This window comes from Perognathus longimembris, chromosome 11 (genome assembly GCF_023159225.1).
Source record: "Perognathus longimembris pacificus isolate PPM17 chromosome 11, ASM2315922v1, whole genome shotgun sequence".
NCBI classification, from domain to species: domain Eukaryota; kingdom Metazoa; phylum Chordata; class Mammalia; order Rodentia; family Heteromyidae; genus Perognathus; species Perognathus longimembris.
Genome location: NC_063171.1, coordinates 52,452,373 through 52,471,416, shown reverse-complemented (window position 1 = coordinate 52,471,416; position 19,044 = coordinate 52,452,373). Strand labels below are relative to the sequence as shown.

Here is a 19,044-nt window from a genome sequence, read left to right as displayed (position 1 = left end):
TTCCTAATTCCTTGACAATGTGGTACTACCATAAATTGGTATATTAAAAAAATATAAAATAGCACTTTTTTCTTAAAACAATTATGTTCAAGTGTCAAGATCAGAAACTACAGAGAAAAAAAAAAGATAAAATCATGTGAAGTCTTGCCATTGCTATCCTGAGACGTTTTACTATTTACACTTTGGGCTCAATTCCCAACTCAGTAGATTATCCTTATTCTATCTTTTACTGATCCAGTTGATTCTTTGCTGTCAGCATTTGTTTTGTGCTGTCTTTTAAAATAAAAAAGCTTCCATCCTCTGGGCCACCTTCTATAACAATGTATTTGGTTTCTTCTCCCTTACTTCAGCCTGGTCCTTTGGTATTAGAGTTTCCCCCATCACTATCATTGTCAGTTTGCTCATTGTAGAGAAACTTCTCCTGAGTGGTTACCTCCTATGTGCTGATGGTTCTGGGACTTACCACAAACCCATTTAGCCAAATGTTTACAACTGATCTTCTTCCTTCCTCCTCTTCCTTCTTCCCCTTTCCCTCCCTCCCTCCCTTCCTCCCTCCCTTTCTCTCTCTTTCTTCTTTCTTCCTTTCTTTTTTCCTCCCTCCCTCCCTTTCTTCCTCCCTTCCTCCCCTCCTCCACTCTCTTTCCTGCTTGAAGTCAAAGCCTGGGCTCTGTCCCTGAGTGTTTTTGCTCAAGGCTTGTGCTTTACCACTTTGAGCAACAGCTTCACTTCCTGTTTTCTGGTCATTAATTGGAGATAAGAATCTCACTGCCTTTCCTCTCTGGGCTGGCTTTGAATCTCAGCCTCCTGAGTAGCTAGGATTATGGGTGAGAGCCATTGCAACCTGCTGAACTTCTGTCTTGTCTTGGTACTGCTGCTTCATGGCTTTACCTCAAGGAGTGTCCCCACTAGTAGCCAGTTTCCAAAGCCAAAGTTCTAGAAACGTATGCTTGGCATCTTCTACCTTTATGAAACCTTTATCCTGGCCTTTCCTTAATTGGAATACAGATGACCTCTGCCTTCTTCCTTCCCCCTTTGTTTTCTCCTAATGACCATTTCCCTTCAGATGACACTCTCTAAAGTAGCTGGCTGAGGAGCCCCTTCTCTACCTCTCTTGTGCTCCCTCTCAAGCATTTATCAGCCCATCTTGTGATATATCATAGGGCTGGCTTTTGTTTCCTAACTAGATAGTGAAATTGACAGTGCAGGGGGCTATGTTTCTCATCTCTTCATCTGTTGTGACCATGTAGTGTTTTGAAAAAAGTAGGGATGTTGAAATACCAAAGCAGATAACCTGTAATACAAGTAGTACTCAGAAGGATCACAATTTGATGTTAGACTGGGCAAAATGTTAGAACCTTTTCTGAACCAGTAACTGGATGGTGCACCCTTTCATCCCAGCTATGCAAGAACAGTCCAGGTACCTGGATATAAACATAAGACCCTAGCCAAAAATAATTAAAGCAAAAAGGGCTAGTGCAAGTGGTAGAGATCTTGGCTACTAAGATTGAGCCCCTGAGCTCAACCCTGTAGTACTTTACTAAAAAAAAAAATGTATGAAATAAGGGCTTTATTATGTTATTTCCATTCATGTATATAATGATGTATTGTGTTTTGATCATGTTCATCCCTTTGTTACCCTTTCTTTCTCCCACCTTTCCTTTTTCCCTCTGTGATCATTAATCTTGATTGTCAACTAGATTGAGAAATACCTAGGAGATTAGTAAAGCATACTGTGGATGTGTCTATGATGATATTTCCAGAGAAAATTAGATCATGAGGGTTCTGGTATAATCTTGATATATTATGAAATACAATGGCATTATTTGGATGTGGTAAAAAGTAGGTTGGGCACAATGAAGGAAGACACTGGGCACATGTCCTTGAGACTGACTATATGCTGCCCTGGCTCCTTCTTGTGTTTCCCTTTCTCTGCTTCCTAACTCCCATGAGTTGATCAGCTCTTTTCTTTTGAATGGTGCTGGCCTCATAATGTTCTGCCTTGAAATTTAAAATATTTTTGGTAGTATGTCTTAAAATGTGATCTTGTTTTTGGGGAAAGATCCAAGTGCTGTTGAGAACAAAATATAATTTTGAAGCTGTTGGATGGGATGTTATTCAGCTACCTGCTAAGTCCATTTGTTCTATGTCACAGTTTAACTATTAGTTTTCTTAGCCATTTTGGTAATATTAGTTTCCTTGAAAGTCCTTCCACTTGCTTCTTCCATTTCCTAGTGTCTTTTATAATTTAGTGTATTATAGTTGTAATTATAGGGGTCTTCAGCATCTTAAGTTTGTGCTTAGCTATTTTATTTTTGGAGACTGTTGTGAATGAGATGTGACTTTTTCAGCAGGTTTGCTAATAGTGTAAAGAAAAACTGGATTCTTAAAAAATTTGGTGATTTTTTTTTTATCCTGCTACTTTGCTGAAATTATCAGATGCAAATCAGAGTCTTTTGGCAGACACCTTTGTTTTTTTTAAAGTATACAATCAGGTCACCTATAACTTCTTTTCTTATTTGCTATCCTTTCTCTTTCTTTCTCTTGGACTATTACTCTGGCTAAGAGTTCACTTACCGTATTTCATAAGAAGGTAAGAATGACATTCTTGTCTTGTTTCCAATTTTCAATGAAGTGCATGTTGTTTTTCACTGTCAGTATAATGTTTGCTAACAGTTTGTCATATATAGACTTATTTTGTGCCGGTAGTGGGCCTTGTACTTTTGGTCTGTTTTTTCAGCTCTCAGCTGGTACTCTGTTATTTGAGTCATGCCTTCACTTCTGGCTCTTCCCCTGTCTCTTGTATGGAGATGAGAGTCTTGAGGATTTGTGCCTGGGCTGGCTTTGAACTATGATTTTTCAGAGATCAGTCTTCTGGGATTACAGGCAGAGTCACCTGGTGCCTGGCTGATAAACTTTTTTATTTTTTAAAGTTGAGGAATTTTCCTTCTCTTCCTAGTTTATTCTATTTTTTTTCTTTTTAATCATTATGCACAATTTTTTCAGACTCGAGTTGTACAGTTAATTTACAACATATTGTCTTGTGAGTATCGCTGTTGCATTGGTTTGCCATTTATCCTTTGTCTCACCATTTTGATGTTCCCTTTCCTTCCCTAATTCAGTTAAACTTATATACAATACCCAAAAGTCTTTATTTCTCCATCAAAGTCTTTATTTCTCCATCAATTGTAAAGGATGTTTGTAGGATATAGTAATCTTGGTTGGCAGTTATTTAGTGTCAGGGCACGAAATACATTACTTCATATTTTTTTTAGTTTTAGGGTCTCTGCTGGGAGATTTGATATACTATTGAGTTTGCCTTTATACCTAAATTGTTGCTGTCCCTTAGCTTTTTGCTCAAGGCTAGTGCTATACCACTTGAGCCATGGATCAATCCACTTCTAGCTTTTTGGTGATTAATTGGAGATCAGAGTCTCTTGGACTTTCCTGCCCAAGCTGGCCTCAAATATGAATCCTTAAATCTCTTCCTCCTAGCTTAATAAATTGGCCTTTTTTTTTTTTTTTTTTGCCAGTCCTGTCCCTGGCTTGAGCCACAGCGCCACGTCTGGCCTTTTCTGTATATGGGGTGCTGAGGAATTGAACCCAGGGCTTCATGTATACAAGGCAAGCACTTTTGCTACTAGGCCATATTCCCAGTCCCTAAATTGGCATTTTTAAAAACTTCAACTTAATTCCTTTCTTTAATTTTGTAATTCTTTACTGTGGAATAGCTCAGGATGTCAGTTCTAAGTAACAGAATTGATAACTGTGCAAGGAAACGTAATTTGTATTATAAAATTCTTGCTTTAATAAAATTCCTTAAACAGTGAAAAAAACCCAAAACTTCAGCTTAGGTATTCTTCCTTAGTTCTGTAGTTGTAGCATTTTAACTGTACTGTGAGGTAGACAGTTGCTTTTCTGATCATGTCTGTTTGGCCTAAGTGTCTCCTGAACTTGGATGTCTATGTCGTCCCCTAGATTTGGGAAATTGTCTCCTATAATTTCATGAATGGATTTTCTTTTTTTTTTTTTTTAATTTTTTTTTGGCCAGTCCTGGGGCTTGGACTCAGGGCCTGAACACTGTCCCTGGCTTCTTTTTGCTCAAGGCTAGCACTCTACCACTTGAGCCACAGTGCCACTTTTGGCCATTTTCTGTATATGTGGTGCTGGGGAATTGAACCCAGGGCTTCATGTATACCAGGCAAGCACTCTTGCCACTAGGCCATATCCCCAACCCCATGAATGGATTTTCTATGCATTAGTTTATATGCCTGTTTTTTTCTACCACATGGATTCCTAGGACCTTTCAGTCATGTCCCAGAAATGTTAAAATGATCATACAATGATCATGGTTACTTATATTTCCTAATTGTCTTCTGAATGAAATATTTCTTTCTTCATCCTTATCTTTAATCTCAGTTATTTCTTTTGCTTGATTTAATGTATAGTTAGTACTTTCCTCTGTGTGTGTGTGTGTGTGTGTGTGTGTGTGTGTTTTGCCAGTCCTGGGGCTTGAACTCAGGGCCTGAGCACTGTTCCTGGGTTCTTTTGTTCAAGACTAGCACCCACTTCCAGCTTTTTCTGTTTATATGGTACTGAGGAATCCAACCCAGGGCTTCCTGTATGCTAGGCAAGCACTCTACCACTAGGCCACATTCCTAGCCATCCTCTGTGTGTTTTATTTGAAACATCTTTGAAGTCATTGATACTTCTTTTTTTTTTTCCCCCGGTGGTACTGGAGGTTTGATCTCAGGTCCTTGTGCTTGTCAGTAGGTCTATTCTACTTCTTGAAGAAGTATGTCCCTAGTTCCTTATGGATCATGTCTAAAGTTATATTTTTGAATTCTTTGTCTGGCATTTTAGCCATTTTAGTACTTTTAGATTCAATTATTGAGTTATAAACTTTTCCAGAAATCATACTGCTTGGCTTTTTAAAAAGTTTTAAAATTGTGGATCTTCTGAACAGACATCCTTTTCTTGGAGTTACTCCTTACTATGACTTGGAGATGAGGAAACAAATAGCAGTAACAGAAACAATTTACAAATCAGTATATATTTAAGTGTAGTAGGAAATGGAAACATAAGGTTAGGAAATGAAGAACATTAGATTACTTATAGGAATAGTCCTACTTAGGAGTTAAAAATTATGAAAGCTGAAGATACTAATAAAATAAAGAGGGGATAGGGCAAAGAAAATAGAAAGTAAGGTAAGAAAGGGGAAGTAAAGTCTTTGGGTTGAAGTTATAAGGAAGAAAATCAGGGAAAACAATGAAATAGGGACAACTATCAATACATACAAATAGACACAAAATGCTTGTTCTCCTCAAATGACTCAGTAGTTGAGGCTTGTCGGATGTTGGGATCTTAACGATCCCCTTCTCCCCGACCCCACGGGGAGAATGGTGAACCCCGAAAAACTATGAAAGAGCACTCGGCCTTGCCTTCTGCCGGCGGAAGGCCAAAGTCGTACTCCATGGACTTGCGCTAAGTTGAGGAAAGGTTGCTGAAGCCTCCCCTCCCCCCAGTCCCCTCACATGTTACCAAGAGCGGGGGCGAAAAGGAAGGCATCAGGGACACACTGCGGTGGTGGGATGTGTCTCAAAGACTTTAATATGGAAAGGCACTTATATAGAAGTAATGGCGGGAAAGAAAGGGGGCTGACCAAAGGGCCAGTCATAGGCTAAGGACCATGTCCATCAAGTGACATCACAAAACTTCCTTTGTGGGCGGGACAACCCCATCATGGTGGCATGCACGTGTTCACCTCCCAAGGGGCGGAGGCCTCTTCCTGTTGAGGCCGGAAGGTGGGAGGGGCTCCTTCCCATTGTCCCAGGGCTGGGGGAAGGACAGCCCCCAACAGAGGCTGAGGACCCTATGGTTACCCCATGCCTCAGAGACTTTCCAGTGCATGTTTGGCCTGGGGAAGTTCCCAGATGGAGGCTGCTTTCCATCAAATACCTGTAGCCCTCTGTGAGCATAGAATGCAGTTAAATCATAGCATTCTGTGCTGGAGGGGCAAGGCACTGGGCGCTGAGAGCTCCTAGGTTCCTTACCTTGAAGTTCTCTGTCATAGCACCCTCTACCCCCACTAGTATTTTCACATACTAGTCTTTGAATTTTCGCTTCTGCTTCCCCAATATCATCACCACTGACCTCTCTCTGTGATGCAGTGCACATTTCCTATCCAAGTAGGTCCTTGTCCATGAATCTTGAGTCCAAGTCTCAACTAGATTCCTAGGCCAACTCTGATTCTTGGGTGGGGTTGCTCACTTAACCCGTGGAGAAGAGAAAGTCTTTGGGGTTTGGAGGTATAAATCATCTCTCTCTTACGCTTCACTGTAAGACCTCTCCTAATATGATTCAGCACTGTAATACCAGCAGTAAGCCAGAAAGTCCATGGGGCTTTACTTCTACATCAGATTGCTGCATGGATTGCAGATCTCTGGACTCAAGCCACGTTATTGCAGAGTGCTAGCCTGTGTACCTTTATAGCTCTTTGAGTCTTTCCTTTGCTTTTACTTGCAGCCTCCCTTCCTTATGGAGCCTAGCACTCTATGTCAGTGTCTGTTGTTTCTTTTACATGCCTAATGTTCATTTGGTCTCTGTCTACTATGTGTGGTTTCCTTCCTTTCCTTTCTGTGCCACTCACTTCTGTCAGCAGCAGAGTTCTCCATACTTTGTTTTAGAGAACTGGAAAGTGCTGGGTACTGCTAATTCTCTCTCTTTTCAAACTCTAGCAGGTATCTCTTAAACAGCATCTGTTTACCTGCCTTCATTAATATTTGGTCATTAGCATTGCAGTGCTTTATACATGAAACATTTAGAATTTATTAGAAGTGAAGTGACTAGTTTTCAGAAGGACAGGAATTTAAAAACCCTTTTTCTCCATTTTGTGTAGACTGAAGGGCTGGCCCAGGGATGTCAGAGCTGTGAAGTCCTTCTTTTTTACAAAGTGTTTTTTTTTTTCTAATTTAATTTGAATAAGGTTAAATAGTTCAAACTGTTGAAAGCAAATTTCTTGTTAATGGTTTTTAATCTAGGTAGCTATTTTGTTTTTGTGCCAGTCGTAGGGCTTGAAATCAGGGCCTTGGTGCTTTCCCTGAGCTGCTTTGGCTCAAAGCCAATGCTCTACCAGTTGAGCCACAGCACCACTTCTTGTCTTTTCTAAGTAATTTATTAGAGGTCAGAGTCTCATGGACTTTCCTGCCTGGGTGGCTTCGAACCAATGTCCTCAGATCTCAGTCTCCTGAATAGCTTGGAGCTACTCAGTGCCCCCTCCCCTCTTTTATTTAATATATTAGTTTTCATGATTTTCTGACCAATATTGACCTTGTTCCCAGAAACCTTACTAGTTTAAAGTGAGATTTCTCTTTTTCTTTCTTTCTTTTTTTTCTTTTGCCACTCCTGGGGCTTGGACTCAGGGCCATAGCACTGTCCTTGGCTTCTTTTTGCTCAAGGCTAGCACTCTACCACTTGAGCCATAGTGCCACTGCTGGCCTTTTCTGCTTATGTGGTGCTGAGTAATCAAACCCAGGGCTTCATGCATGCAAAGCCAGCACTCTATTGCTAAGCCATATTTCCAGCCCCCTAAAGTGAAATTTTTGAAAAAGTTACAAAGTTCATGTTAATTACTTGCTATACAGCCACTTCTTTAGTTTTACACACTTTATATATCCTTTAAGCAGATGTTGTGTATGTCCTTTGTGTTTACAGATTGCCTGGATTATTTTGTGTTTGTAAGCATGCTATTTTTTTAAAACTATGTTTTGCATCTAGCTAATTTCCAGGCCAATAGTAATAGGTTTTTGGAAGAGATTAGATGACATTTTATGTAGTAAATGGCACATTCTTTGTGCCAGGTTGAATATTTTCCCAGTTATGGACAAAATTGTACTTGTTTAAAATGAAATTAAAAAGTCAAAACAGAGGAGTATCCTTTATACATTAAAGCAGGTATCAGTTTATTTCAGACAATTACTCCTTTTAGTTTGAAAGTATGTTTGTTTTGCATGGTAATTTTGAACACTTTAGTGAAAATTATTTGTGGCTTAGATATTGGAACTTAAATTGTTTTTGCTGTGGAATATACATTTCTTTTTTCTCTCTTTAGATAATTGTTTGGAAGAGATATAGTGATTTTAAGAAACTGCACAAAGAACTATGGCAAATTCACAAAAACTTATTTCGACATTCAGAATTGTTTCCTCCATTTGCTAAAGGAATAGTGTTTGGTAAGTGAATATTTTGAAAGTGTAATTTTAAAAAAGGGATTAGCTAACTTTTTGAGTAGTCACTGGTGCCTGCCTATTATTAGTATTTTTACTGATTAATAAATCTGTTTTCATGGGTTGGAAATATAACATTTGCAGGTTCTAGGGCTTATGACTTGATGCCTTTGGGGAGACATTTTTAGACTATAAAACACGGAGTATTTTTATTTTCCTTTTTTTTTTTTTTGGCCAGTCCTGGGCCTTGGACTCAGGGCCTGAGCACTGTCCCTGGCTTCTTCCCGCTCAAGGCTAGCACTCTGCCACTTGAGCCACAGTGCCGCTTCTGGCCATTTTCTGTATATGTGGTGCTGGGGAATCAAACCTAGGGCCTCGTGTATCCGAGGCAGGCACTCTTGCCACTAGGCTATATCCCCAGCCCTTATTTTCCTTTTTCGTGGCCAGCTAGTAACCTTTGTGGAGAAACATTTTTTTTTTTTGTTTTTATAACTGTATTTTTTTTGTCTTTTCTCTTTTGGTACTGGGGATCGAACCCAGGATGTTGCACTTGCTAGGCAAGCGCTTTGCCACTGAGCTACATCCTAGCCCCAAACTTTTTAAGGTCATGCTTTTCTAACAGAACTGTCTCTAAGGTTTAGCATCCATTGATGATGCTTGCATGAAAGAATGTTTGTGTGAGGTTTCCAAAATAATGAGTTTTCAATGCTGGCATCTCCTCCATATTTGCTGTTACTCTCCCTTCTCTCTTTATGAATCTATGTAGCTATAATCTTTATCCATGTACCTATCTGTGCATTTAGTTATCTGGACCTACCAGTATCTCTATATTTGTATGTCTGTTCATCTAGACTTTATTGATTTGGACTTACACTAATTTCTGGCTTCTAGTAGTTTAGAATTCATTAATGTGCCCAATTTTGATGCTCAAATAGCCCCATCTTCGCCAGGTTGTTAACTAGTTCTGTGTTTTTGTAACTTCTGTCATATTCTTTCTTTTGTATTCCAGGTATTTTTAGGTATAACAAGATATTCAGTGTTTATCTTGAATTCTTCCTCTTCCTTAGGATTTACCATTTCTTTGAGAATCCTAGTTGCTTTTGTGGGAAGTAGTATTAGAGCTTCTGCCAGTTACTAATTTATTGCATTTTGGCTCCAGATCAGTCTTTATTTCCTTGCAGACCTCCTTTCTTATTGGCAAAGGTGAGCTCAGCCAGTAGAGGGATACTGAGGGAAGTAGGTTTTGGTATGTCTCTGTTTGCCTTGCTTTGTGCTGCCATTGGTATGTGTATGGGACACTTACTCATCCTCTTCCAAATGTTGTTGTTGATTCCTTCCTGCTGCTCCCTCCTTCTCATCCCTAGAACTCTTGGCACCACAGCAGAGAGTTTCAAACTGTGATTCTTTGCCCACCAACTTTGGCATTCCTACTAGGACAGCTGTGATGGGGGCAACCTAACTAACTGCTCTGATCTAGTGGCTGCAGCCACAGTGTCTCCAGCGAATTTTAAGTCTTAGCCATGGCTAGGACACTCTTCTTCCAAATACTTCATTTAGTTTTACCCTTCAACCCCAAGTAGTCCTTTTCTTTTATTTCGTTTTTCAGTAGTAAGTCCTGTGCAAATGGTTAATGATTCTGTAAGCTTTTGCCTATTCAGATTGCTCAATGGATTCCATTTTGGGGCTGGACTCTGCCTTCTACAGAGACCATGTCTGAACAGTAGGTATGCTCATTGCAATTTACTGCTAAGCTCTTTCAGCAGCTGCTTAGGAAGCATGCATTTATGTTTATGCATATGTACCATGCAATGGTTATTTGAAATTCTGCTTATATACAAACATGCATATATTTATATACATATGTTTATATATATTCGTATGTATACATATTTTAGGTGTGTTCCTTATATATGTGTGTGTATGAATGTGTTCACACAATTTTTTTCCATCCATGAAAATGTGTACTTCCTGAGCTCATTGTGGACAAATATATGAGTATAAATTACTAAGCAAAGCCTAAGTGTCAAGGGTATAGGATCATAGCTTCAGGGTCTAGGACTAATAATTGAGAGTGGAGGATATGAGTAGCCTTCAAAAATCTGTTCTCTTTTGTGAAATGTCTTACAATATTATTCCAGATGTGGTGTTTAAAATCAAGATGAGGATAATGGTTGGATTAATACTGAAGTCCAGGGCACAGATGTTCAGGCATGTGTTGATATGGCATAGGTCTGGGTCCTAGTCATATCATCCACAATCTTTATATTCCAAGACTTCTAAACAGAACCATTATGGCTGAGGCACATGCTGTGAATCCCAGGCAACACAAATCCACAAAGTACATATTGAATGGGAACTTTCTTTTGAAAACAAAAATTTGTATGTTTTATAGTATGTTTACTTTTCTATCTCCAACTTTGGATTTTTTTCCCCTCAATTAGAAGTGTTTCTTAATACCTACAATATCCTGGAAGATGATTATTGTAGATTAAACAAGTCTTCTTGCTCTCTAGAAAATGTTATCAGAAGATGCTTAATTTAGTTTTCTTTCAAAAGAATAAGTATCTATTCTGAGATCATTTACCAGATAAGCCATCATTTTCCCAATGAAATTGAAATGCCAGCTTTCTTATGTTTAACTTCTTTTATAGTTGCTATTAATAAAGAGTTTTCTTTCTGGGGCATATGTAGTCTATTCTGAAATAAATTAGTATTTCTGTATCTTGTTGTCCTTTGTGCTTTGTAGCTATGTTCTGGTAACTGGTATCAATTGTATTCTCATCAACATTGGGGAAATGGTTGCCTTTCAGATATTAGCCTGGAACTTCCAGAGTTCTTACATTGTAATTATTGGTTCTGAGAATCTGTACCACTTATTGTCTTTATTGCCTCTTCACTTCATGTTCTTTTTTCCATTTCCTGGTTAGGCATTTTCACTGTTTTTCCTTTGTTAAGTCTTGAAATAGAAGGCTTTGGGGGAACATTGGGGTGGGAGGATGGCTTATCTTTCCTCCTTTGTTGGCCCCAAACTATTTTTTTCTTGTTTATGTGTGTTGTTGCTAGAGGCCATCCTTTGGCCACACACCAGTTCAAAGTAACTTGGCAAGCTTGTAGGTGACCACCTTACAAAGGACACTAAGCCACAACAGGCATAGGGGAGAGCAAGCTTCTAATTGGTTCTTGTATATTTGGGCTTTTTCTGTGTACTTGCCCCTCAGCTTTGACTTGCCAGAATCTTCAGATTTGTTCCCTGTGCTCCCCTTGGCAGAGGTATTGTAGACTGTATACCTGGTTGCCTTGTTGGTAAGTGGTCTCCTGGTGCCTCTTCCACATTTGCATGCCTCCCAGCTTTGGCTAGCTCATACCTCAGCAATGTTTCCCATGACCTCCCAGTGCAGATTTCATACTCCAGGCCTTTTAATACCTTGCCTCCCAGTGGGATTCTCACATCATGATCCTGTTGGGCCTACTTGCAAGCCTTGGCTTTCTCTTTGGAGGGACCTTTCTTGCTTTTCTTTTGTGTCAGTTGTGGTATTTGAACTCAGTGCCTGGGTGCTGTCCCAGAGCTTTTTTACTCAAGGCTAGTGCTTTATCACTTTGAGGTATAGCCCTACTCCTGGTTTTCTGGTGGTTAATTGGGGATAAGAATCTCACAGCTTTTCCTGACAGGGCTGGCTTTGAATCATGATCCTCAGATGTCAGCCTCCTGAGTAGCTAAGATCATAGGCTGGAGCCACCTGTACCTGGCTCTTCCTTGTTTTTTTTTTTTTTTTTTTTTTTTTTTTTTTTTTTTTTTTTAAGTGTAGACCAGCTCTGGTCTGAGGAACCATGCAAACAAACTTCTTTCCCACTCAATGCTGCAAGCATACCCTCGCTTTAGATATATGAATCTCAGCCTTGGGAAGTTGTTCTTTCCTTGAATACTTACTCTCTAAATTTGGATATTAGTTACCTCTTCATATCTCTCATTACTATCATGATAAATGATTCTGTACCAGGGTTTCTATCTTCAAATTATGGAGTGGTTTTAGTTTTATGATTGAATCCTACTGATACTCTTGATTTAGGAAAATTTTTGAATGATCTATCTCCATTGACCATTTGTTTACATGGAATAGCTGGAATGACTATAGTACTCACTGAACTTCACATTTGCTCAAGAAGTTCTGTATATTTCACAACTCTGAGATTTTGAGACAGTCTGCAGAGCATCTCAAATAGCATAGTAAAATCCAGTGCCATTTGTCACCTTGTAATCTCCTTTCCTTCCTCCACCCCTTTCTTTCCCCATTTCCCTTCCTTCCCCCCTTGTCCCATGAAATCTGTTTTTAGTTTTGCCTTGTACTTTCCAATGTACACACCCATTTTTATGGCTGTACCAAGATTTAAGTTCAGGGCCCCATGCTAGGTAGGTAGGTGTTCTACTACTTGAGCTAAGTTTCAAGCCTGCATACACATATGGATCTTTAATTTTAATGTTCGAAGATAATCAGCCTGGCTTCTTAAATAATAAGGTTGCCAGTAGATGAAAGGGTTTGGTTCTAAATCTTAGTTATTATTGTTTGTTACTAATGTGTTATCGTCAACTTCTCTCCACGTGTTTCTATACTATAATTTGGAAGCTCCATATTAATCTTTTTTTTTTTTTTTGCCAGTCCTGGGCCTTGAACTCAGGGCCTGAGCACTGTCCCTGGCTTCTTTTTGCTCAAGGGTAGCACTCTGCCACTTGAGCCACAGCGCCACTTCTGGCCATTTTCTACATATGTGGTGCTGGGGAATCGAACCCAGGGCTTCATGTATATGAGGCGAGCACTCTTGACACTAGGGCATATTCCCAGCCCCCCGTATTAATCTTAATAAGTGAGAAATTCATCTCTTTCAGTAAATGATACAGTCCATTTGTAATACTTGATAACTATAGTGAACCCTGCAGACAGCAGCTGTGGTTGTGTAGTGAGAATTGTGGGTTAATCATCCATCTTTTTAGCTCCTTTCACATATTTAGTAAGCACGTTTCAGCAGCAAAGGAGTCTTAATTTAGTTTTTAGAATCATAGAGATATAGTGTTCTGGTGTTATAAGTGAAAAGAACATACTTTTGTAGTCAAATCTGGTTGAACTCTTCTGTCCAATAGTTGTAGCTCATGCTAGTCACATGCAAGTTAGTATTAGCTGTTGTCAGTTGCTCAGTTATTCTCTGCCTTATCATCTCTTGAGTCTCCTTTAGTTTTGTACTGCTATACTATGAAGCTTCTGGTTAGATATTTTCTCTTCTACCAGTTCTCTGTGTTTCTGTAGGTACAGTTAGTTGTTCCTACTCCCAGTTCTGTAGCTCAGCAATATAGCACATACTTTCTACCACTTGTTTTAATTTGCAGAAATTTCAAATTTATAGAAAAGAACCACTAAAAATTGCATAGTGAATACTTATATATCTTTACCCCAAGTTCACTGATCATTAATGCTTTGCCGCACACTGTATATTTCTCTTTGTGTGAGTATCCTTATTTCCTGGATTATTCAGGATGAATTAGAGATATAATGACATTTCTTGCTTACTATTCATTTTTCTCCTATGACCATAATACATCATACTTATGAAGTTTAAGGTTGATACAATAATATTATGAAATAGGCAGATTATAGTCATATTTCCTCATTCACCCTATAAATGTCCTTAGATCCACAATCATGACTCATTTAGCTTGTTTCTTTATATGGTATATACCTTATGCACTGTTATTATTATCATTATTATTGTCTTTCACGATACTGAGATAGGTTTTTTTTGTTATAATAGTGATGGACAGAGGGATTATAGTTACATAAGTCAGGTAAAGTGTGTGTGTATATATACATATGTATACACACATACATACATACAAACACACACACATATTTCTTTTTTTGCCAGGTCTGGGTTTGAACTTAGCATGCTTAAGGTTAGCACTCTACAACTTGAGCTACAGCTCTACTTTTGGCTTTTTATGGGTAGTTTTTGGAGATGAGAGTTTCAGAGACTTTTCTGCCTGGACTGGCTTTGAACCACAATCCTCAGATCTCAGCCTCCTGAGTAGCTAGGATTATAGGTGTGAACCACTGGTGCCTGCCCCAACCCCCGCCCCCTTTTTTTTTGGTGCTAGTCATGGGGCTTGAAGTCAGGATTGGGGCTCCATCCCTTATCTTCTTTTACTCAAGGCTGGCACTCTACCACTTGAGCCAGAACTTCACTTAGAGCTTGTATTGAATCCAAGTCTAACTCTAGTACCTTTAGAGTTCTTTTTTCTTTTTCTGTTTTTTTTTCTAGATCATTTCTTAGTTATGAAATAGATACTTTCCCCAAGCTTGAGGCACACTGAGTAGAGGGTAGTTTAGTGTTTCAGTTTTGAAATTCTTTGTTTTTACAACTGGAAATCTCTTGTGCCATAGTTTTCTATAATATTTTGTAAAACCACTTAAAATGTTTAAGTGTGTGATAATGCTACTCTTTTGATTTTGTATTGTTTTAAACCTATATTGCAATCAGTAAGATACTGGCTGTGTGACAAATGCCAACTGGTTGGATTAAATGATCATATTTGAAAATGTCTTATAAGCATTCAAATTGCATATGCCATTAAAAATTCTCTGAAAACCACCTTTGGTCTGCTTGTGAAGCAGGACTCACTGGCTCTGTGTGCTTTTTTCTCACAAGCTTGCTGTCATGTGTGTGACAGTACCACACACAGATGTAGCATGAAAGTTTTATTTAAAGCCGAGCCATTTGACCCCACCAATAATACAGATGTTCTCATAATTTCTTCTCTTCATTCGCTTTTCAATTCAGGAAGAATGGAAAAGAGGAAATTATGTGAGTAATGACAATATTAAATTACTGTGGTAACTCATTCATGTTCTTTAAAATTCTCATTTCCAGTTTAGTGTTATGTTACCAGCATCATAAGAATAAATTTCTTACACTACCATTTATTTCAGTTGACACCTCCACCTCCTGTTTTATCAGAAACATCATTTTCTTTTCTTGCTGATGCTAACTGTAGTGTGTAGATGTGACTTCAGGAGTTTGCTCTTATAATAAGCACCACAGACAGGCAGTGGTAGGCAGGTGCTGCTTTGTGAGCAGTGTTTGGTTGTTTTTTTCCGTAAGTGCTCGTTCTTATTTTATACTAGGGAGATTTGATAAAACTGTTATTGAAGAGAGAAGACAGTGTGCCGAAGACCTGCTGCAGTTCTCTGCCAATATTCCTGCTCTGTACAACAGCAAGCAGCTTGAAGACTTTTTCAAGGTTCGTAGTCTTTCTGGCATATCTTATATCTTACTAATACTTTTATATTCACTTCTTGAATTTTTGTTTCAGCTGCAGACTTCTCTTTGGAATAAAAATGCATTTACATTTATTATAGTTACACTAATTTGTACAAAGTTATGCACAGTGGTCATTGCACAGTTTTAGAGAGGTCAGTCACAGAATATGAATGTTTTAAGTTTCATGACAAGTAATTTTTCATTCTAAGTTCTTTACCTTTTTTTTCTTTTGAAATTGGGTCTCACTTTTTAGCTAAGGTTAGTTTTGAACTATCAGTTCTTCTGAGAGCTGGGACTACAGGTGTCCCATCAATTTTAATAATAATTTTCTAAAGGCAGGCATGCCTATAATCCTAGCTACTCAGAGATAAACTGAAATCTGAGGATTACAGTTTAAAGCCAGCCTGGACGATAGATCTTTGAGACTCGACGTCCAGTTAACACCCACATACTAGTTTTCTAACTTATTTTGCACTAACAGCTGTGCAAAAAATTGCTAGTTAGTATTGTACTTCACCACTACATTTTACCTTTTGCATTTTGCTAGGTTTCTAGAAAAAAGCTAGATGATTGTTTCATAGTTGATCTTTTCCTTTCTTTAACAGAGTATATAAATTTAATTTGTAGACTAAAATACTAGCTGTATATGAATGATAGGAGCTTTTTGTTTTAGCTTTTATAAAGTGTATTTTATTGATTTTTTTTTCCTTTTTGAGTTATCCATAGTTATACAGATTTTCTCCGATGTTTTTTCTAAACATTTCAGTCTTATATTTAGGTCTCTAGTCCATTTTTTGTTAATTTTTGTACATGGTGTGAAGTAGTGGTCTAAATTCATCTTGTAACACATGAATATCTGACACAATGCTACTTGTTTGAGAGACTATTCTTTCTGCTATTGAGTTGTGGTAGCATTGTTACTGAAGATAAATTGACTTAGTGTAATGGCTTTTTCTGGATTGTTATTGTGTTGTTTTAATCTATGAGAGCATTTTTATGCAACTACTATTACCATACTATCTTATAAAGCTATCAAACTGTAGCTTTGTAAGTTTTTAAATCAGATTGTAAAATTTTGCCAATTTCATTTTTATTAAAAATTCTTATGATAATTGAGTGCTTTAATTTCCAGATAAATTAGCATCAACTTGTTAATCTGAACAAGTATCATCATAGCTACAACTTGAGAGAAAATATAAAAATTATACAGCTGATAAAAAGGATTTTTAGCCAGAATATATTCAGAATATATTCTTACCATTCAGCAAAACAAATAATCAGTCAAAAATAGGCAGATTTTTCTAGACATTTCATTAAAGAAGACATATGATTGTACAAGCCTAGGAAGTCATTAGCCAGTAGAAACTGCAATTAACACAAAAGTGAGATACCATTACACACTTGATACATTGATTACAATTACAAAGTCAGACAATATCAAGTGTTGGTGAGGTTGTGGAAGAACTGGTTTATTCACATACTGTTGGGGAATATAAAATAGTAGTCACTTTGGAAAACAGTTGACTCAGGGCATGGCACAAGTGGTAGAATGCTTACATGGCAAGAACAAGTCACTAAGTTCAATCCTCAGTACTATTAAAAATAAAACTAGAAGTTATATATATATCTATATCTATATTAAACTATTTCCGCAGTCAGCCACAGACTGAATATATGTCATGAAAAATCCTAGAAATGAGACAATTCATAGGTTGTGTGACTTGAACTTGAGGCTTGCATGCTGCTCCTGAGCTTTTGTGCTCAAGCCTAGTGTTCTACCACTTGAGCCACAGTTCTACTTTTGGCTCTTTGGTGGTTAGTTGGAGATAAGAGTCTCACAGATCTTCCTGCCTGAGCTAGCTTCAAACAGCAGTCCTCACATCTCAGCCTCTTGAGTAGCTAGTATTATAGGTATGAGTCACTGGCACCTGGCAAATTTTAAATTTTAAAGTAACTTTTATTATAACATATTGATATAATTGTTTTGTTTTACTACTATTTACTCTTTAATGTTTTTTTCTTACAGCTTAATTTATAATACTTCCCTTTACCCCACATGCTATGGGAGTTGAATGCTAAGCTAGTGCTCAGCTGTACCCCTTGCTCTCCTACTGCATAATTTATAAATTGATTTTTATTTTATTTATGTACAAAAATCCTATAGTTTATATAGGATTTGGTACTACTTACTTTTGGTGTGGTGGCCCATAACTATAATCCCAGCACTCTGGTACCTAAAGCAGGGAGACTGGGAATTTAAGGTTTCTCCTCTGTCCCTCCCTCCCTTTCCCCCTCTCTCTGTTTCTTTCTTAATTTATTTTAAGAACCAATGTTTGTTTTCAGGGACTTTTGCTTATTTTTTGTTTTGTTTTTCATTAGTTTTACCCCGAACTTTATTATTTCTTTCATTTTACTTTTTTTGGACTTAATGCTCATTAATTCCATAAAGTGAAAATTATTGATTTGAGACTGTTATTGTCTAATGCAGACATTTACAGCAACACATTTTCCTCTGAGCACTGTTCAGAGCACCACATTTTTTATATGTATTTTGTTCTTGTTTTTATGCAGTTCAGTGTGTTTTGAAATTTCTCTGGATCTAGGGCTACTGAGAAATCAATATTTACTTATTTCCAGATATTTTTGGATTTTCTGGTTTCTTTTGTTATTGACTTCTAAATTTGTTTTCATGTGATCAGAGTACATAGTTTGTATGATTTTGATCCCTTTATGTTAATAAGCATATGATATAACCAGGAGAATGTTTCATGTGTACGTGAAAGGAATATATATTCTTTTATTAGGTAGAATATTTCTGCTTAGAGTTAGTGAGTTCTTTATGCTAAGTGAAGAGGAAATGACATGTTTGTCTTGGACTTTGCTATCCTGGTAGTTAGGTTTTGGACATAAAATTCTTTGGTGGAAGACACAAAGAAGGATGTTAAATATTAGAAGAGTTGCTTTATGAATTATTTGTAATTGCTTAAGAGTTGATTAGAAGCACTTTTCTCTGTGATTGGAGCATTCAGTTGTAAAGCCACAGCACAAAATCACACCATCACTTGTCTAATGAAACCATTATCTACTTGCACGTAAAGAAAGAGAAAATAGCTTTCGAGGCCTGAATTTGTAGATCTAGATAAATAATAAAAATGGTCACATGGAGAAATCTGTTTTGCATTTGTGATTTATATGTTTAAAATGTGTCTCTTCACTAAAAATATCTTAAATTTCTTTTATCTGTCATGCACAAGTGGTTCTTAAGCCTAAATAACTCCCTACATCACTGAGGTGTTGGATGATATGTTGTCATTTATGATTTGATGAAATCCAATAACTTTTTTTTTTTGCCAGTCCTGGGCCTTGGACTCCGGGCCTGGCTTCTTTTTGCTCAAGGCTAGCACTCTGCCACTCTGCCACTTGAGCCACAGCGCCACTTCTGGCCGTTTTCTATATACGTGGTGCTGGGGAATCAAACCCAGGGCTTCAGCAAGCACTCTTGCCACTAGACCATATT

General features: G+C 37.9%; 1 protein-coding gene across 5 annotated transcripts in view; it reads left to right on the top strand.

Annotated features, from left to right (window-relative positions):
* Rps6kc1 (ribosomal protein S6 kinase C1) overlaps positions 1-19,044 on the top strand; it is a 139,941-nt gene that overhangs the window by 12,758 nt on the left and 108,139 nt on the right. For 4 of the 5 annotated variants that reach the window (XM_048356705.1, XM_048356704.1, XM_048356703.1 and 1 more), the window contains 2 exons: positions 8,108-8,228; positions 15,392-15,507. In XM_048356705.1, coding sequence (XP_048212662.1) covers positions 8,108-8,228; positions 15,392-15,507 — 237 coding nt within the window. The remainder of the gene's footprint in view (positions 1-8,107; positions 8,229-15,391; positions 15,508-19,044) is intronic. The other variant, XM_048356709.1, reaches the window with a different exon arrangement.